The 22,088-nt window shown below is 39.9% G+C and overlaps 1 protein-coding gene across 1 annotated transcript in view; it reads left to right on the plus strand.

Annotated features, from left to right (window-relative positions):
• FAT4 (FAT atypical cadherin 4) overlaps positions 1-22,088 on the plus strand; it is a 252,930-nt gene that overhangs the window by 154,458 nt on the left and 76,384 nt on the right. The window contains exons 6-7 of the mRNA XM_014522959.2: positions 7,574-8,496; positions 9,119-9,293. Of these exons, the coding sequence (XP_014378445.1) occupies positions 7,574-8,496; positions 9,119-9,293 (1,098 nt within the window). The remainder of the gene's footprint in view (positions 1-7,573; positions 8,497-9,118; positions 9,294-22,088) is intronic.

Here is a 22,088-nt window from a genome sequence, read left to right on the forward strand (position 1 = left end):
CCTCCCAGCTGTAATCAAACCATGCATAATACAGAGCCCCCAGAGAGTGTGTGGTTCCAGCTGAATCCTGGGAGCTGCATGTGGTGACATGGAGCTGGCTCAGCCCTCTGGCATGTACCTTCGAGCCAGATCAGGCTGGCTCTGTGCCAGCACATGGGGCTCCCAGCACTGCAGGTGGGATCTGCGCGCCATTAAGCCAGGCCAGTTCTGTGCCTCCACATGAGGCTTTCAGCAGTCCAAGAGGGGGAGCCGCACGTGGAGGCATGGACTGGAAGCCGCAGGGAGTTGCATGCCATTGGGCCAGGCAGCCTCTGCGCTGTCACATAGGGCTCCTACACAGACCCCTGACCCAACAAACCCCCCACCACACCTCTTCACACACACCCCCACAAATCCCAACCCCCACACAATATACAAGAGTAAGACTTTATTTTGAGTTATCATGCAATCACCTCTATATACACTAAGCAAACACATGTAAATCAAGACAAAGATTTTTTTTAGATAAAATGAAAATATATTGTAGTAGATGTTTGATTTTTATTATACGATTTGTTTTTTCTCTGGTTCCAAGATGGCAAACCCCCCTTCCAAAAAGAGTACTTCTGTGGGTAGTGGGGTGGGAGGGTTAAACTTCCAGTGGCAATGGTCAGGGGTGAGACTTCTGGTCCCAAGATGGTGATCAGGGGGTGGGGCACCTGTCAAGGGGCAGGGCTACCACTTTCAGCCCTTGACAGCTCACCAAAAGTCATTAAGTAGCCCTCCAGCTGAAATATTGCTCCCCCCCAGTTTAACCCTCCACAATTTATGGGCAGGAGTTACAAACCATTTTATCCATATTATGATTTTTAAGCACATCTACATGTTCTAGCTGTTTTGTTTTTCTTTTTTTCTTAAAATTTCAAGTATATTTTAAAACAGTCACTACAAGGATGAATTCAGGTGAGACCCCCATAGATAGTTATAGCAGCAGACCCATAACTATATGCTGTACAGGTGCTTTAAAATCTACAGATTACCAGTAGAGGAGTTCAAGAAAAGGTTTGAATAAAGCAGAAGGAAATGCCTCCTTATAAGGGTTTTATCCTTGGATTATTTTACACCATAATAAGAGAATTTCGGAGGTGACAACCAGTTGGGATTTGAAAATAATAAATCAGGATAAATTGCCTGGCAAATTGAGAGAGAGGCCAGGATTTCTTAGGGTGATCTCTTTTATTGTTCCAGCTATGTAACTGGGATATAGTTTGAAAGGCTTTCAAATGCAAGACATTCTTTGACAACACATTAACAATTTGTTGTATAGTTTATGCCTACAATTTCTAATGAAAATTAATTTTTAAAGTATTTTATACACATAATATGTAATGCAGGTTTTAAATTGAGGGGGGGTTTTGATATCTCATAGACAGATAGCCTTATATCTTCCCTGATAGAGAGCGCTTATGTCACATTGAATTCCTTGTGATATAGGCATCTGCTAAAATGCTTCCCTGAATCCACGCTTGCACAAACATGACACAAGTTGGTTGGGATTTTTTCAGCAAAACAATTTTTTCATCAGAAAATAATGATTGGTCAAAACAGAATTTTTTTGTAAGAGCATTCCAAGTTTTATACAGCTTTTATTGGAAAACCTTTTTTCGGCTCAACAATGTAGTTCCCGATCAAAATCTGAGGGAGTAAAAATGAGAAAAATATCTATCCACCCTTGAAATAGACCCTTTATAGACGGTCGCTGAGGGGGGACCTGGTGACCGTCTATAAACTCACTAGGGGGAACCAGAAGGGTTTGGGGGAGACGCTGTTTCCCCTAGCCCCCGCTGGCATAACAAGGAGTAATGGGCACAAGTTGATGGAGAGGAGGTACAGATTGGACATCCAAAAAAACTACTTCACAGTTAGGGCGGCTAGGAGCTGGAACCAACTTCCAAGGGAGGTGGTGCTGGCCCCTACCCTGGGGGTCTTTAAGAAGAGGCTGGATGCCTACCTGGCTGGACTCATTTGAGTCCCGTTTTTGTTTTTAGGGTTTTTTGTTGTTCTCCCGCCCTGGCGGGGGGTCGGGCTAGAAGATCTATTAGGTCCCTTCCAACCCTAAAACTATGAAACTATGAAATAACTGGTTGTCTACTTCTATAACTGGCCTAACAACCCAGTTGTTGACAGTTTTGGAGTGGGTCTCCCTCAGACTCTTTCCAGTTCTTTCTTTCCCTCAGTATTTATTTATTTTTGTTGATTTTTTTTTTGTCATCATTTGGAAATCATGGAGGTTTTTTGTGTGTATTGTTTTTTTGCAAAAAGCCTAAGTTCCTGGGTTTCTCCTCTTGTGGAATGGGAAAATGTTTGAAATCTCAAATGAGTTCATTACAGGAAAATAGTTTGCCCAGTCAGTTCTGTACATCTCTCCCACTGAAATCCATAAAGTTCTAGTAGACTAAACCCCTAGAAGGACTATCAAGCAATTCTGGTGTATAATGTTTTGTTTCAGATTCCCTGTAAATGTATTTGACAATTTTAATATCACTTAAACCTTGCAGACCTTATTGTCCATTGTTTGCATTTGTTACATCTCTGTAGTACAGATATAAATCCTTCCAGATCATAAGCATAACATTACACAAATTGACACTCAGTTTCCATTGGTATAAAAGTCTGCTCAAGTGCAAGGCAGTAAAAAAGTCAAAGCAATATCTTGCCTTTTATATTTTATAGTAAGTTTATTTTCCCAACAGTCGAGATTTTAAAATTACTATAGGATATATTGCTTTACATAGACATGCTGCAGGCTGACTTGTATTGGACAATCTCTAACCTGAGCAAAAGTTACAAGCTATTTGTGATGCCATTTCAATCTTGAAACCTAAAGATTGAATCCATCATCTAAACCAGGGTAAAAGTTACTACTCTGTATCTCTATAAATAGCCTATAGATTATGATCTGAATGGGGCTTTTTTGGGAAATTGTCTGATTATTTATGTTAAATTATAGGAAGACTGCTACTGTCATGAAAGGGACATTGTTTTATATCAGGCTACATCCGTGAATCTAAGATAAATGCTAATAAAAGCTGAAAAATCCTGAAACAGCAAAATACTCCCATTGTCATTTTCCTGTTTGACACACCTCTTGGGAAACAATAGTTGTTTACGTCAGTTTGAGTTGTTCTGTATACAAAGGCATAGTAAGTATAAATGGGAATGCCATGCAGCTTTCAAGCATTTACAATAGGGTAAAAAACTCCAGTTTCCTCAAATATTTAGGCATCGATTACAGGGGGTGATTTTTTTTCCCCATAAGAAATGAATAAAAAAAAAAATAAGATTTTAAATTGTAAAACCAGTAATTTTGGAAGATACCAAGACACTCTTCAATATTTGATCTTGTAAGAAGTCGAAGAATGAACACTGTCGAGAGAAAAACTTACAGTCAAAGTATTGCAGAAGTAACTATTCATGCCCATGCCCTTGTATGTGCTTATTTCAGGGGAGCAGGCTTCTCAGCAGAATTGACAAGTGAGAATTTTAAAGAGTTTAATAGAATTGTATGCCTCTGTGTGCATCCATACATCAATAAATGTGAAGCAATAAACTCCAGAGCAGTTTGTGGTGGAGTAAATACTCCTAGGTGCAGCATCTACATGTGTGCCTGGGACAGCAGCAATTTTAGCTAGGTTAGAGCAGGCTTGGGCTGGCAGAAGGAACAGGGGGTCGGTTCTGGGTCCTGGATCAGTGTTGGACCTAGTTCCAGGTCCTGGGTTAGTGTTGGACCCAGTTCTAGGTCCAACAGCAGTGGTGCTGGGTGGCAGAGAGGCTGGTTCAGGCATGAGGATCCTGGAAGTGCAGAGCTGTGTGGCTAGGCTGAAGGTAGGAGTCAACTCAGCCAGCCAGGAGCCAAACTGGGCACAATTTATGCCTGTGGTCAGCATTTACACGTGTGTTTAATTGCAGTTAATTACCCCGAAGTAAGATAGTACTGTCCCTGAGAGTACAGTCTTACTGTGGCATAAATTAGTTTACTGCAGCCTAATACCATGTGTAGATGGTGACACTTTACTTCACAGCCAATTAGTCTACACTCAAGTAAAGAACATGCGTAGACACAGCCTCTGGGTCTCGGGTGTAGCAAAGTTTTAGAAAACAAAGGAAAACCCCTGTGGTCCAATACTTCTTAATCTCATCATCATTAATCAAAGTAGCACAGGGAGCCCCTCTATTTTGGAAGCCTGATTTGTAATAATGAGGGGGAGTGAAAGAGGTCCCCATCTCCCACTTCTTTTTTTTTTTCCCAGTTACTGTAAGAGTGATTGACAATGGCAAGTTTTTAATTGATTCCAGTATGGCCACAAAAGCAAATGTACAACTTAAAGCGTAGGCATACGTTTTTGCATAGTCGAGACACAAGAGATGGAAAGTTATAGTAGTTCATCTGTTTTAACAAGAAAGGTACAAATAAAAACCCAGCTATAATAGGATCATCACCTAGAAATGGAATGGCAAGCTTAATAAAAATGTCATAAATTGGGAGAAGAATAGCAACTGTTGAAAGCAGAATGTGATTATGACTAGTGTCAGAAATAAAAAAGTATATGGATAAAAAAATTGCAAATATATTGTACATAGAACAAGTAATAAAACGGACATGAGAAAAAAGTAAAAACAAAAGCCCAGTAATAAAATGTAAGTAGAAGATTCTTGTTTGTTTTTAAATGTCTTCTCTTTCTTTAGGGTCCAATATTTTACTCATCAAGTCAATGGCAAAACTCCTATCGTCTTAGATACGAGTAGGATTTTCAGCTGATGAATTTGGTAGCTTGAGGTTCTCAGCACCTCATTAAAACTTAAGAACATTTTCATTAGTAGTGTTAGTCGTGTTAAAAGCAAGATAAATTTATAATATCATAGTACTGGCCTAGCACTTCACTTGTCCAAAGTGAATTACAAACATGTATTCATTTATTTATCTGAAATGAGTAATCTTTTCTGAATGTCATTTCATTATATTCTTTTTTCATGTTTCCTTTTAAAAGAATGATTTAGAGTTTGATTCCATTAAGAATAAAAATAGAAATGATTAATATGTTGTTTACAGGAATCATTTTTATTTCTTAAGAACTCAGTTGGAGGAGAAAATAAACTGCTGAGTAAAATTGGCAGAAAATACCAAGTAACAAGACATTTAAATGTCCAGCTTAAGATTATGCAGAGTTGAAAAAGAAATATTTAGAGAAGACCTGGTATTCTATAAAAATCCATTAATTCTAATTCATAACAATTATGGCCAAAAAAACAAAGTATAGGATTTCAAAATTATTTATTTAATGTTTTATGGTTTCAGTGTTTAATTCAGAGGCCAGAGAGGAAAAAATAGATCTCAGATTGCCATTTGAAGGAATAATACAAATATTCAAAATAAGCTCTGGGTTTCAATTTGTCAACATACATTTTTTGGAAGTATACCATGCCTAGGGCTTCTTAGCATCATTGTTGAGACTCAAAATGTATTTTACTTACTTGAACTCTAGATTTTTCTGTGGCAGTAATTGACAAAGTTATATTGCACTGATGAGATAAGGGTTGTTCATTTGATATTTTTTATTTTTGTTCCATATATAAGATAAGAACTTCCATTTATTGGGTCAGACTACATATCTATCCAGCCCAGTATCCTGTCTCACACAAGAGCAAAGAGTGGATGCTAATGAAAAATGCCACGTCCAGAATTTCCTACCACTTGCTTTTCTCCCAACCTTTGTTTCCAGCATTCAAAAGTTTAGGAAGTTTTGAGTCAGTCTGTACCCCCTTGCAGCTATGTGTAGTACCCACTGATGGAACATTCTTCATTGAATCTGTCTAATCTCCTCTTAAAATGAGTTAAATTTCACATCTTGCTGCAAGAAGTTCTACAAGTTTTTTCCCCATGTGAAAAAACTCCCTTTTGGTACTGTAGCAGGATGGCATCCTAGGGGTCACCGTGCTCTCCCCAGTGCCCTCTTACAGTGCCAAGCTGCCTGAAGGGCACCCTCTATTCTCACCCGCCACATCTTTGATGTTATATATATTATAGGGAGGCGGCCTTTTCATCCTCTTGGACATGGTTCTCTTGCTGTACACTGGCCCCGTTTCTGTAATGGGTGTTCCAGTACACCCCAGCCTTATGGGCTATGCGTGGCTCCAACCACCCCTTTACCACGCCCCAAGCCTCGCTGATGTAACAGAAGTTGTTCAGTCTTGCTCTGTGCCTCACTGGTGCCTGGACTTTCCACAGTCTTGTCTCACTCTGTGCCCCACTGGCGCTTGGGCTCTCCACAGTCCTGTCTCGCCCTGTACCCCACTGATGCACTGGCTCTTCACAGTCTTGTCTCACTTTATGCCTTGTCTCGCACTGTGCCTCACTGGGCGCTCGGGCTCTCTGCAGCCCTGTCTCGCACTGCGCCTCACTGGGCGCAGCACACTCCCAATGCTGCCCCCTTTCTGTCACTCGGAGTCGGCACACTCCCAATGCTGCCCTTTTCTGGCTTTTGTTGGTTGCTGCCCCCTTCTCTGGGGCTTCTCAAATTGCTACCCCCTTCTCTGGGGTTGGGGTCCCTATGCTACCATGGGTTCCTTATGAGGCTTCCTTCATCCCCTTATAGCCTCACACAAGCCACCAGTTTTAAACAGCAAAATACAAAACACAAGCCCCTAGGCTATAACATAAACCTAAGCCATCTGGCTCCTACATTCTTCCCACCACACCAGGGGTGCTCCATCTTTCCCCAATCTCAGGCTGTACCTGTAGTCTGGCCTGTCTCCTCCGTTTGTTCTGGGTAAGCTCCTTTCCCCTTGGCTGCTGGCAGGAAACTGCCACCCTGGTCCCAGCCCTGGGGTTTAAATGGGAGCCAGGCCCTGCCCCTTCCTGTCAGCTGACCGCTAGGAGGTGTGGATCACTGGCTCCTTCTGGTTGTCTTAGCAACCGACACCTGAGTAGTTATCCCGGCACTACAAGTAGCAGGCACCTTAGTGCCCTGCTACAGTTACCTACTACCTGATAATTTCAACTTATTTCCCGATTTTAATATTGAGAAAGACAGAAAATAAGTCTCTATTTACTTTCTCTGCATCATTTATTATTTGTAACCTTCTGTCACGTCCCCCTTCAAGCTGAAATGCCTTAGCCTGTTTGGTCTGTCTTCATATGGAAGCCCTTTCGTACCTCTCTGATCATCTATGTTGTTCTTCTCTGTACCTAGTTCTGTATTATTTTTGAGAAGGGGGGATGAAAAAGGTACATCAGTAAACATTTTCAGTTTATAAATATTTTGTCAAGACTTAATTAACTGTATACGTGGTGGCATCTGAGTAAAGCTGTTGATTTGACAAAATATAATATGTAACTATAATTTGTCCATATTTAATCACAGACAATAGAAAATAGGATGTGCTTCTCCTACATGTGAATGCATTATACATACATGTAATGATTTTCCCATTTATTATTTTGAATAGCATTCTTACAAATTCATAATCCTACCAGGCATCATATATACATCTAGATCAATGAGACCTGAATTATAGTTTTATTTTTGTTTTTCAGGCCCTAACTCTCAATTGTCCTACAGTATTGCATCAGGAGACAGCTTGGGCCAATTTAATATTGACAAGGATGGAGTTCTAAGCATCAAGAAGATTTTGGATCGGGAAAGTCAATCCTTTTATAGTCTTATTGTTCAAGTTCATGACATGGCTTCTCTCCCAGCTTCCAGATTTACAAGCACAGCTCAAGTTTCAATAATTCTACTGGATGTGAATGACAACCCTCCCAACTTCATCTCTCCAAAACTGACCTACATTCCAGAAAACACTCCAATAGATACCATTGTTTTCAAAGCCCAAGCAACAGATCCAGACAGTGGCCCAAACAGCTATATTGAATATACTCTTCAGAGACCTTTAGGAAACAAATTCAGCATTGGCACTATTGATGGTGAAGTAAGGCTCACTGGGGAGCTTGATAGAGAAGCAGTTTCTAATTATACCTTGACTGTGGTAGCTACTGACAAAGGTCAGCCATCTCTGTCATCTTCTACAGATGTAGTTGTAATTGTTCTTGATATTAATGATAATAATCCCCTCTTTGCACAAAAGCAGTATAAAGTAGAGGTTGATGAAAACACTCTGACAGGAACAGATCTGATCCAGGTGTTTGCTACAGATGGAGATGAAGGGACAAATGGGCAGGTTCGCTATACCATCATCAGTGGAAATACCAATAATGAGTTTAGGATTGACTCTGTTACTGGAGTGATAACAGTTGCCAAACCTTTGGACCGAGAGAAGGAACCCTCCTACACTTTGACTGTTCAGTCATCTGATCGTGGAAGTAGCCCGAGGACTGATACCACTACTGTCAATATCGTGCTGATGGACATTAATGATTTTATTCCTACATTTGAACTTTCTCCCTACTCTGTGAATGTCCCTGAGAATTTAGAGACACTTCCAAAAGTTATTCTACAGGTCAGTATTTTTAGAGACAACATACTGTACTTCTTCAAAATGTAAAGAATTCTGAAATGTTGTAAAATTTAAGAATAGCTTTTATGAATACAAAAGAACATACTGTGTTGTTCTTTGTATAGTTGCCCAACTGCTTATTTCCTTTTTTATCCACACAGTCAGATCTTAGGGGTCCACTCTATCCCCTTTGTGCCTGCTTCCTGCGCCACAAATTCATTCAGTCTGTCCTTTTCAGACTTCCTCTTTAATATGTGGGGTGAAGCACTGTGACAGTTAAAGGAGAGTCATTAAATGTACATAGACAGTAGCAGGTTTTAGGGTGGGTATGCTGTGGGTTTTATTAAACCTATAAGTTGGATCCAAATTTGATTTTGATAATACTTTTACATTGAGGGAAAAAGAACAAATAATTATATATTTATTTTAAAGCATCATTTGAAAGCCACTTCCCATTCCTTTATAACTAGTATCTAACAGACTTCCACGCATTTTGGTTTTTTGTCAAATAGCATATTTTCTGTTTCCATGAAATGCTTTCCACACAAAAAGATTTCACTGACACATAAGTGTGCACCCATCAGTTATTGCTATGTCTTCTGAAGGGCTTGTTTTACTTTTTTAGGTTGTAGCACGGGATGATGACCAAGGTCTAAATAGCAAACTTACATACATTCTTATTAGTGGAAATGAAGATGGCGCCTTTACTCTCTCAGCCACTGGAGAACTCCGCTTGGTAAAGAGCCTTGATCGAGAGACAAAAGAGAAGTATGTCTTGCTGATCACAGCTGCTGATTCAGGTAAATCAAATGCACAATCTCATTAGGTGTTTGTTTGCTTTTTAACTGGCTTTGTAGATATATATTAGATACCAATTTATAGCTTGTATTTGTTAAATGTGCAAGCCAACAATTTCAGTCTTTATTGTGATATCTTTTATTGGACCAGCTATGCAGTTGGGATAAAGTCAGGCAAGCTTTTGAATGCAATACTTTTTTCCACAGGCCCTATGATCATTTGAAAGGTTTTCTAACTTTATTCCAACCACATGGACCCTAAGAAACTCCTTGCCCCTTACATAATTTCTAGACTATCATAGCTACAATGTCACTTTTACATTACCAAGTCTTTATTGCATTATGCACTCAAATTCAAATTTCGATATTTCATGTTAAATTCAGGCCCAGGCAGTGCTGTTTTCTTAAATAGGCCAGATGTGCAAGAGAAAGAAAGTAGTATATTTTCTCCTATCCCAAATTTGCAGAGAGCAGTTAAGATGGGCTGAATTTATATTTGTAATACATTGGACCTGACTTTGTACAGGATGTCTCATGCATTAAGTGATAGAGCAAGGGGTGTGAGGTATTGGAGAAGAGGGGGGCATGAAGGGAATCTTGCCCCACAGTGTCCATTGGATCCAGGGGACATTGGACATTGGATCCAGTGTCTCCAATGGCTGTTTTTAGAAGTCTACATCTTCTGTCTGCCTAGCAGCACTGGCTCATTGGAAAGGCGATATAGAAGAGAAGATTTGCCACACCAGAATAAGTATAGTTGTGATAGTACAGTTAACTTATTCAGATTTACTTGTTTTAATAATTTATAAGCAGTTATACTCACTAATACGTAGAAAGCGTACAGGGCCTTTGCAAAAATAGTAGCACGCTATACTAGTTCAGTGTTAAATCTGTATATATTATGCTGATTGTTGCTAATTAAAGCTGGTCTTCTTTCTGCCTGTTTTTAATACTTCTAGGCCCAGTTGTTTTCTTTATCAATAACAAAAAGAAATGTCAATGGCATTTGAAAAGTCTTCATTGTAAATTAATACTATTAATTGTTTCATAATACTATGAAGCACATTAAAGATTTAGACAAAAGTGTTTAAAGGACCATGTTCTGCTTCCATTGAAGTCATTGTCAAAACTTCCCTTGATTTTGATTTTGCTGAGAGCAGGATATAGGACACAATAGCAGTAAACACGCAAACTATAAACACTTACAAACACATCTAGTTTAGCTCAAGTGAAATTCTGAGAGATCCCTGTCCTATTTAATTTATGTGCAGGAAGTCAAGGCATTGCAGAATACTAAGAAACATAGTTTTATCAAGTCTTCTTAAAACATATTGTTTATTGCAAAACTTCTAGGTACAAAGAGTCAAAGTTATAAATGCTAGGCATTTCATTGATTTTTTTTTTTTTAAGTTTTTATATTGCTTTAATGTCTGTGGTATATGTGTCTGTGTGTGTGTTGTTATGGACTTCTGGCAATGAAGGTAGAAAATGCCATTCCATGGGGAAAAGCCTTTCTGAATAAGGAAATTTATTAAAGAAAAATTGTTGTAACTTATTATTATAAGAGTGAATTAATTTGGTAAAAATATTCAAAACATAATAAAGCAGGATATCAAATGTTGAAAAGGTATTTTAAGTCATAACATAAACTTGGCAAAATACTGTCCTTGTCTAAACAAGGATTTATTTAATGAAAAAAAGCAGGTCTTGCTATACATCTATTTGATGGCCATGACACTATGATTAAATCTGTAACCAAGTTGTTTTGAATGTCATTTTTAAGACCAGTAATATAAATGCAGAAATATATCCTTTTTGGCAATAACTGGAGTGGGGATTCCTAATTCCCAACCTGAAGTAGCTCTGTCTCTTTGAAGGGTTTTGTTTTATGTCTGTTAGGTATCGCTTCTGCTTTTTAGCTTGGTTCCAAAAGTAAGGATTAAGTATAGTGAGATTTAAGTAAGAAAAACAGATAGATTCTTTGTTAGAAATTGTTACATGGCAAAATTATGAAGAAAACTGTCTTTCTGAAATTATCCTCATCCATGTTATCTTTGGATAAGGAAAAGTTTTATTGTTTGGACTATACATTTTGTTTGTTTGTTTTTTATTAACAGCTAAAAATAATCTTTTTGATTGTTTTTAGAAAGTCAGGCAACCTTCTCACTTAACATGGTGCATCTTACATCCAGATGAAAAAAAAAAAAATTGAAAATCTATGGATAGTCCATCAAAATTCTGGATGTCCAGGCCTTTTTTCCTCCTCACAGCACATCCATGTAGTGCTTATGTACTATATAAACCCAGCAGCATTCATAAATATAAACACTGAGGGGTTCTTAACCTACCCTTGTACTATCCTGTTAATGGCCCTTCGACATAACCATGTGATTTATACTTGTGTCATAGTTTATTACGAGCATAATGTGTGTGGTTTTACCTTTTACTAATGTTATATAGCCTATGGGTCAATCTAGTGACATGAGTGGTATTCCTTAGCCCCAAAAGTCATAGCTAACCCATATGGCTAAGTACAACTGTTCAAAAAGCCCTTGATGGAAGCATTCTAACTATTGCACTTTACTTAAAGCACTGTAAGTCAGAACACAGGCAAACTGAATAGACTTTCACTGTTCATGGGGCAGGGGGAATCAGAGCCTGCCTGTACAGGCCACTGGGGGCATTCCCACACACCTCCCAGGAGGCTGCTAGAGTGGCTTCTCCCTCCAGCCCCCCCCCAGCTGGTGACTTTCAGCAGTGGCTGAGGGGAGAGGGAACCCGGACCCCTTTGCCCACAGCCCAGCATGTTGCAGAGCCAGGGCTGCCGTGATGAGAGAGACCCCAAACTCATTCACCCATGGCTCCCCCAGCCAGGCAGCTCTTACGGCCAGCTGCGGAGGAATGCAGAGGAAAGGGGGCTGAGGTCTGTGTCCTTCCAGCAGACCCAGCCATGCGGCATGCCACTGTCTGGCCAGGGCTGCTGCAGGGACAGAGACCCCCTTACCTCATAGCAGTGTGCTATGGGGCTGGGGTGGCTGCGGGGAGGGAAACTCCCCTCCCCCTTCCCCACATTCCCCTGCTGGCTGCAGCTCACTGCTGACCTTAAGGAGGATGCAGGGCTGGGATCAGAGGCTGTCACTGACTTGAGTCACTGACAGCCAAGGGGTCAGGGCTGGCCCAGTGCTGGGGCATAGCAAAAAAACTCCGTCTGAGGCTAGAGCAAAGCCCTGTGCAATGCCGTCTGGGATAGCAGAGATCACACTCTAACCCACACTGGGATCTGGTACAGACATCTAACAGAAAGTGCTTTAGTCTAATACCTCATCCATTGAGGGTTATTTTAGAGTGTGATCCACCATTTTTAAAGCACTCTAAGAGCCATAAACATTTGTTCAGTTACAGCTTTAGAGCGCTTTCTGCATGCTTAAAGCCTGATAGATATAACACATGTACCTAGCCTCTGACTGGCAGATTCCACACTGAATACATGCTAGGTCTTGTATAAGGTATCTGGAGAATATATTGCTTGGGAAGGCATGCTAGTCTTGTTGGTAGGAGATGTGAAGATGCTGTATATGAACCTTCCGGTAGCATTCCCAAGGACACTATCTGTCTCTGACCTGCGTGGTCAGAATGCTGTACAGCAGGCCTACTGAGCTATTAAAATGCAGAAGCCCCTTGCAATACTTCTTGGGGTCCCAAGATCAAAATGTATCCATAGGGTACAAATGGCGCGACTGAACTTGGGTATGTATGTATAGTGCTTCATTGTACTATGTATAAAGCCCTGCATACACTGTTATTCAGATTATGAATCCATTACCCTTGCAAATAGTATCTTGTTGGGAGGAGGTGTTAGTTTCATAGGACTGCAAGATTTGGCCTTAATGAACATTTGGTGCTACATTAATCTCTTGGCCACTATTCCATATGCAGCATAATATAGGCCACTAAGGAACAGCATAGACAAGGCCACTCAGAAAAGCCCACTTCTTTCCTGCTCTACTTTTTCTCTTTTAGTGAGTAGTTATCTGCTAATATCTAACAAAGTACTTGCCCTCCAATGTTCATCTATATTTTAGTTCAGCTGCTGTAATGCATTCACTGCTGGGGTGGACCTACAATTGCATTTACTTTCCATCCTTCTTAATCCACTCCCTGCTCATCAAACCTTGGAGGCAATTGTGGCTAAGGAAGAACATCTATGAAGATATGTTTTGGCTCCCCTGTATGGATACATAGGCTAGACCTGTGGTTTAAAGGCTGGAAGAGATGGGATCCAGTATGTGGTAGCAGGGATCAGCATCATGTGGCAGCTGGGCACTTTCTCTACTCTGTCATACATCTCTCTGCCACATGACCTGTTCATTGTTCCCTGTGCAGTCAATGGCTGCCTTTGCTATTCTTGCTCTGTGTCTGCAAGCTGTTTGTTCTCTTACCATACTACTGCATCCTGTGCTTAGCCTAACCAGCAAATTAGGGGTCTACCTACTGTTGTGGGTGACAGAAATTGGTAGCAATTGATGGTGACAGTAAGTGGTAGCTGCAGTTAGATGGCATGAGAGCAGCCCTTGGTACAAAACAGGGAGAGCTGGGGCAGTGCAGAGGGTGCCAGATCTCAAGAAGCAGCCATATCTAAAGCTGCAGCCCACTGTTATTAAAGGTTGCCAACCCCTGTGCTAGACCATAGTCTGGCATTTCAGAAATGACCAGTTGAACATAAGATTTCTGGAAGTATTCCTCAATACAATCGTAATGGCCCCTGAAAGCAAGAGCCATCTCCAGTGTTGCTAACACCTTCCTTGGCTTCAGTTACTCTTATATTAGCTCAGTGGGAGCTCCTCCATTAATACAGATCAGGCTGCAAGAGCAGCTTGTGAAAGGATATTGTCTCTTTGCTCTCAATCACTTGGTTACTATTCCATTCCAGAAGACGTAGCATTACATTAATAGATACAATCACAAAAAAAAAGATATTTAAATAGAGAGCAAGTTTCTGTGCTGTTGGTGAAAAGAGGTCAGAGAGGAATTAGTAACAAATAGTCATCAAATAGCAAATATTTGTTTCTTTCTATATGCTTTCATTGACATCCCAGCATTGTCCCACGAGGACCTGAAAGTGGTAGGGAGCTCCCCCTGTTCCAGTTCCTTTCAGGGCTCTAATTATTTCCATCATAGCTCAGTGGAAGTGCCATGGGCTTTTTCAAAGCACCATTAGTGGAAAGGCTCTCTGAAATAAGGAATGAAATTAGGTTCCAATCAAGGGCTTTATTAAGTGGAGAAACTTTTCAGAGAAAGGTCTTTCTGAATAATTCCTGCAGTATTCATCTGAACAATATTTCATCAATGGTAATTAAAGGAGATGTAAAAGGCCTGCACACTTGCATCTTTTTGCACTACTGAAACTGTACATGGCATTGTAGAATGAGCCTTAATGTTAATCATACAATAAGTTAGATGTTTTGTAAATTTCTTGAATATAGCCTTACCTAAATATAGCAAGGGTAGAAGGCCATTTAGCTCTAAAAAGAAAAGAAAGGAATGTCTATACTACTAAAGAATACCACAGTGTTTTCTATTTTGGGATGGGTCAGAATCTAGAGGACAATATTCCGTTGAAATGAAAGAAAGACATGAATTTATAAAGATAGAAAAGCATAAGCAAAGAGCAGGTTTAGTTAGCCATGGGAATGTTCTAATAAGACCAAAAAGTAAAAAGCTGCTAAATTATTTGTCCCCAGGGCACATGGTGATACTAAAATGACCACTGCTCAAGATAAAATACATTCTGACAAAAGTTATTTATTACTGGTTTTAGCTTTTCTCAGGAGTCAAAACACTGCTCTACCTAGTTGCTGGATCTTTGTGAGACTTAGGACCCAGACACATACCTGCACAGATCATGGCAATTCTGGGCATGTGCAAAATGCAAAACTGCAGACACCAAAGGGCCTTCCTAGTCCAAAAGGACTAGGCCTATCAAGTTTAGAAGCCTGCAAAGTTGGGATGAGCCATTGACTGATGTCTTTTTGGGTTCACAAGTCTTTATTGCATTATACACTAAAATTCTAATTTAGATATGTTATATTCAGGCCTAGGCAGTGCTGTTTTCTTAAATAGTCTGGATGTGCAAGAGAAAGAAATAATTATATGGTCTCCCATCCCAAATGTGTAGAGAGCAGTTGGGATGGGTTGAATTTATATTTGTTATATAGTTGTATAAAGTCCATATATATATATATATATATTTGCCCCTAAAGTAGGATTTAGGTGGAATATATATATGGATCTGACACTATGTCTATGATTTTTTTAGCAATTTAAATTCTTACTTGATTAATGGGTATTCAGGGTTATTAGTGCTGAGTGCTCACAAGGAACATTCAGCACCTTCCAGGTTTGAAGGTGGTTTGAATTATTCCTTTAATTGAGGAATAAAATGCAATTCACCCCCAAAATCCCCTCAATTCCAAATGAAAGGGTTCCTTTCTAGCATGTCATCATTTGGTATATGTGAATGCATAAAGGTGATTTATAAGTGAAAACGACGAGTAGAATGATGAACCTTAAAATAACGTGAGGGTGTTTAGATTGCAGATGCTTCCCCAAACATCTACTTAAGTAATGCCAAGAAACTGACATGCAAGCATTTGGAAGTGTGTTTAGGGGTCTATCTCTGGGCCATAAATCATTTTACTTAGCTATACCTTTCTTTCTGGCAAAACAGAAGGGAAAAAAGATGTTTTATTTTGTTTTTTTAATGCTAGATGGTAGAAACTTAGAAATGGGTAAACACTAAATTCTGGCACTGGGGTAACAATTGGTGCGGCAGCTTTTATCAGGAACTTCTTTGACTCTGAACATTTTTCTGGAGAAAATATTAGCAATCCAACTGTCATTCTCCTTTATTTATTGGTTTCATGGATATAGAGCAAAACATCTGGAAACCTGCTAGTTGACCCAGTATTCTGTTTAAATGAACTATAACCACACCATCATGCATCTGTGGGACAGCCTGGCATCTTACCACAAAGCTTAGCTAGAACCAAAATATGCCGTTTCTAATTAGAAAGCCTTGTTGCCTGATTTTAAACTAAGGTTGAAACCAAACTACATGAATAGTTTTAACATTGGTCTTTGAAAAACAAATGAATCAGTATGGTTATCATAATTAGTCAGAAGTTCTTGATGTGCCTCTCTGGCTCTTAGAATTTGCTTTAGAAAATCTTGGTCATCAGGATTTGCATTCTTCCTTTAAAGCATGCAGGAGGGCAAAGTAACTGTTGAAGATTACAGGCATAGAAATTATTCCACTTTGTTTCTTTGAATATTAAATAAGTAAAATAAATCAAAACCAAATCAAATTTGACAATTCAGATTTTCTAGGGATTTGTTTGTTTGCTTTTGGAGCTGGCCCTTGTCTATGAAGTTTTTAGCATCTTGAACTCATATTTGATTAGAGGGAGAGTTCAGGATGGTTAACAACTCACAAGGAACATTGAGCACATCCAGGATTTGATGAAGGAATGAAAAAATCATGCCCAAAGGCCCTGCTCATTGTTAAGCACATGTCTATTCCTTCAGGATGTTTGTCTTTGAGGATGGCTAATAAAAGAAAATTCTTGTTAAATAAAGGAAGATTATATTTACATCTTAAAAGTACGAATGCATATTTTTAGTCATGCTAAAGGCCCTAAAGTTTAACATAGGCTTGAGCAGTTATGTGAGATTTATGTGACTGTAATAATATAAAAGACTTTTATCCCCGTCTTATTTTCCTAACATACACTGTATTCTGCTTTAATATGATATCTGCAGTGTAATAACCTGGTCACACGTTCACTTGCAACAGCTGCAAATCATTGGAATGTTATGGTATATTAAAGCGGGGATACTAAACATCCCTATTCATGAGCCAGATCCTACCCACAGAGCCTTGTCATCTGGCCCACAAGGCTCCCCAAGGAGGTAGAAATTTGGTGCTAGGGGAGTGGTTGCAGTTTTAGTTGCATTAATTGCTGATCCCCTGCTGCCAAATTTCCACACTTATGGGGAGCCTGGGAGGCCAGATCGTGTAGCCCTGCATGCTGCATCTGGTGCATGAAGCTGGGGTGGCTTAAGGCTGGATCTCAGCATACAGGGCCAGGCCAAGGTCATGCAGGGTCCAATCCTGGTGTACAGGGCTCAGTCCCATGAGCCAATCTTGCAAGAGACCTGTCCAGTGGAGCGGCCTAACACCATTCATCTGGCACACAGCATCAAAATTATGAATTATTAAAATGAGTACATGTTAGGGTGGTGTCACATGTTCACTTGCAACAGTTGCAAATCATTGAAATGTAGTGACCCCTTAAAGTTAGTACATCTTTAAGGGGTCGCTACACTTCAATGATTTGCAACTGTTGCAAGTGAACATATGACAGGTGCTTATTTAATACCATGGTGTTCAAACTTGTGATGCTGTGTGTCAGATGAGTGGTGCAAGGCCAGTTCATAGGACAGATCTCTTGCAGGGTTGGCTCATACGATTGAGCCCTACACACCAGGATTGAGCCCTGCATGACCTTGGTCTGCCCCATAAGCTAAGATCCAGCTTTGAGCCACCCCAGCTCCATGCACCAGATGCAGCATTCAGGGCTACACAGTCTGGCCTCCCAGGCTCCCCACAGGTCTGGAAATTTGGCAGCAGGGGATCAGCAATTAATGTAATATGTAAACCTTTATTACACTTATTAAAGATCTATCCTTAAGTTATTTGCTTTTTACTCTTGTCTTTGTTTTTTCACCCTCTCCCTCCTAACCTGTCTTATCTCTGCTCTTTGCTTCTCCGTAAATATATACTCAAGCATGTCCAGTTCCTTAGCAGTGTGTTCGCCTTTCTGTCACCAAGTTAGATATACAATTACCAGAAGAGCCCTACTGCTGTACAGATATCGGTTTCAGTTTAGAACCATTTTGTAGGGATTGAATAAAAAACATGTTGATTTCCATGAAACACGTGATAATACTGTCTACCAAAGTGATCTCACACATATGGACTTGATATGTTTTTACTTCCAACAGCCGGCAGCACCCAGTATTGCAATAATTTGTTTACATGTGTTCTGGACAGTCATATAGTTAACTTGGTTTCTCATAATTAGGGGCAAAATTAAATTGAGATTTTGTGTTCTTTTTGAAAAATCACAAAATTAAAAGTGCCTATACATGAGCTCAGAGGCTGCTTCAATATGCTGTAATTACAGTGTGTCAGAGCAAACTCAATTAATCCACCTCTTGAGCATGTGTAAAAGTGCCCTAAGTGATTTTCATAAAAAATATGATTTGCAGTGAAATGCCACAGTATGGCCACTTGCTGGGGAGTTGCCCAACAAGTGGCCATATCATGGCAATTTGTCACAACAAGATGGCTGCTTCAGGCTGGGGAAAGCATTCTTCAGCCAGCAGCAAAAGCCTAGCGGCCCTGGGGAGGGGGGGAAGAGGTTGCAAAAGGGACAGGGGGAAGAGAGAGCTTGGGAATGGGTAGGAGAGGAGCTGTTTGTTCTTCTGGACAGGAAAACTGGGGCACTGAGGGTTGGGGTTGGGGTGGCGAGGGGATAACACATGCACAGAGGAGCAAACTTCCCCTTCCCTAAGTGGTGCCAGGGGCATCTGCCAGGGTAGCCCACATGTACCTCCAACCCCCCATGCCCCAGTTTTCCCACCCAAAGGAGCAAACAGATCCTCCCCTACATATCCCCAAGCTCTCTCCTCCCCTGTCCCTTTTGCGAGCCCTTCGCCTCTTCCCTGGGCTGCTCGGCTTTTGCTGCTGGCTGCTTTCCCTAGTCTGCAGCAGCCTTCAGAGCAAGTAGCTGCATCTCCCAATCTGGACATAAAAATGGCAGCCCCCACCAGATCGGGCCATGATATTAATGAGCTGGGCCTGCAATTCAAACCAACTCCTACTCATAATTGTGAGCAATTAACTTTAAATGTGCCAAAGAAGAATGAGAAAATGAACCGTGGCACCTGGTTTTGGTGTTGTGTTTTTGTTGTTTTTAGTTTGTTTTAGCTACCTGGCATCTAAAACAGGTATAGTTTTAAAAAAAAAAAAATCTAGATAAGCAAAAATATTAGAAATCTGGGAAGTCGGAGGGGAATGCTTTTAACAAGTAGTCTAGAAATATAATTTCTTGATAGTTAGAATTTCAAAGGCAAGTAAGAATTGTAAAGTGAAAGGAAATATAAACGCAGGTTTTCAAGCTGCTGTAATTTCCTCCTTCACTTATATATTAGTCTATACATTATGCTTAGGTTTGCTAAATCCTGGGTTAAAAGAATTTTAAGATTACTGTCTTCATGAATGTGTTACTTTGATGTGAAACTATGAGACAAATGTGCCAGTAAGTTTGCAAACTGCCAACTATGGGCATTTTTGTGTTGTGAAAACCTTAGCCTCTTGAAAGAATAAGATAAACTGCTTGAATAGTCATGGTGCTGTGCAAAGAAAATTTCTTGGGCTTTGAGAAATATTAATATTTTCCAGTCACGGTGATCTTAAACTGTTGCTTAAACAGCACATTACACCTTATAAATTGAAGGTCTGTTAGCTAATTCTTCAACTCCACAACTATAATTTCAGGAAGCTTAATTGCTAGGATAAGACTAGTAAAACATGAATATACGGCATAAATACTTATTCTGAAGGTTAATCTTCACTAGTCGTACAGGGTGTTTTTCAAGTATAATTCAATAACATTCAATCATGATTAAAAGGATCTCACTGTGGGATACAGAGGAGTCATAAGCAGACAAAACTGACTCAGTCAGCAGTTCCTAAGGGAATCAACTTCCCTCATGTTTTCTTTCTACAGCAATGACTTTAAAAAAGAGTAAGTAATCGGTGGTTTTGAGAAAATATTTTTAAAGTTTATCTTTTTAAGTTGAAATTTTATTTTAAAAAACCTCCCACAGTTTTGAAAGCTATTTGGACTATGTATCCATTTTACCCACAAACATGAATGCTAACCCACTGCACTCTCAGTGACTTATACCCACTTTTTATGTATATGCAAAACCATTTTGTATATGTAAAATAGACACACATGAAAAGTTGACCTCAGGGTCTTCATGTCAATCAAATATTTTCCAAACTGCATCTTTTTGCTATTGAACTGAATATAATCTGAGCCAAGATTATTATACTCATACTGGACATTCCAGTATTATACTCATACTGGAGATTCTGAGGATCATCCCAACTGAGCTGTACTTTAGGTGTGATTAGTTTATAGAAAAGTATTAAGGGTTATCCAAAGCAATAGATTCATGACCAAAATCATCAGCAAATGATGTGATGAAATCATCAGCAAAGCTAGCCACACTTTATCATGCATCAGTATGACAAATAGAACAAATAGAACCAAGGAGGTGAAATGTCCCCTCTCTGCAGCACTGGTCAGACTGCAGTTGTAGTACTGTGTCCAGTTTTGGGTGCTGTACTTAAAGAAGGATGTTGATAGACTCAAGAGGGTCCAGAGGAGGCTGCTTATATGGTTAGGGGCTTACAGGACAAACCCTATGAGAGACTGAGGGACCTGGACCTCTTCAGCTTCTGCAAGAGAAGGCTGAGAGGTGATCTTGTGACTGCCTACAAATTCATAGGGGGACGCAGCAAGGGATCGGAGATGCTCTGTTCACCAGGGCACCTCTTGGGTTAACAAGGAACAATGGTCACAAACTGACAGAGAGCAGATTTAGGTTAGATATCAGGAAAAACTTCTTCATGGTAAGGGTTGCCAAAATTTGAAATAGGCTTCCAAGCAAAGTAGTGCTCTCCCCTACCTTGGGGGTCTTTAAGAGAAGGCTGGATAGGCATCTGGCTGGGATCATCTGACCCCAGTGCTCTTTCCTGCCTATTCAGGGGGCAGACTTGATGATCTGTTGAGGTCCCTTCTGACCCTAGCATCTATGAATCTATGAAAACTTTTACAATAGTGGACCATAATCTGATGGCAGTCATTAACAAGTCTTTAGGTCAGAAAATCCCAGAAAATTAAATGCCTTTTAATATGGGAAGTCTGGACATTAGGTATGAGACCTGGGCATGATCATAGGATTATAGGATCACAGGAAAGCAGGGCTTGAAGGGATCTCCCACAGTCATCAAGGCCAGCCCACTCTTACAGTTCTTCACCTTCCTAAATTTTAAAATTCACTTGACAGGGTTTTTTTAAATGAAAAAGATGAGAAATTATAGGAACGTGTCATCTGTCACACTTCCAGTCAGCCTATAATGGCAAGTTTAAAAAATATTTATGAATAAAAAGAGTCAATTATTTGGAACTCACTCTGAGTCTTGTTAAGTAATTCTGGTAATTACTGTACTACAAGTTCTGCTTCATTTTACTTATTTCCAGGCTATATTTAAATCTTGATAAATCCAGTATTGAAAAAAAATGTAATAAAAGTCCTTACTGTTAATAGGCCACATGTAATCACAAACAGTATGATGGTAGTAGGTAGTCCCATTTCAGTATGGCATGAAACCTCATTTTTGTCCCTGTCATGAAACGTCACACGATAATGACTCCAAAGAACCCATCAATTTGATTTGGAGTTTTCAAATGGCAATTCCTATAAATTGTTATAAAATCTATAAATCATGTGAATCAAATCAAGTAATAAAGGGATCATTGATTTTTAGGCAGAACTGGTCTGTTATCAGAATGAGAACTTCTGCTTTCAGAATGCCCTCCTATTCCCTGGCTGACTTCCCTGTTCCAGCCCCAGATGTTGTGGGGGTCTTTACCTGGACCA

The sequence above is a fragment of the Alligator sinensis genome, unplaced genomic scaffold, assembly GCF_000455745.1.
Source record: "Alligator sinensis unplaced genomic scaffold, ASM45574v1 scaffold1029_1, whole genome shotgun sequence".
Lineage (NCBI taxonomy): Eukaryota > Metazoa > Chordata > Crocodylia > Alligatoridae > Alligator > Alligator sinensis.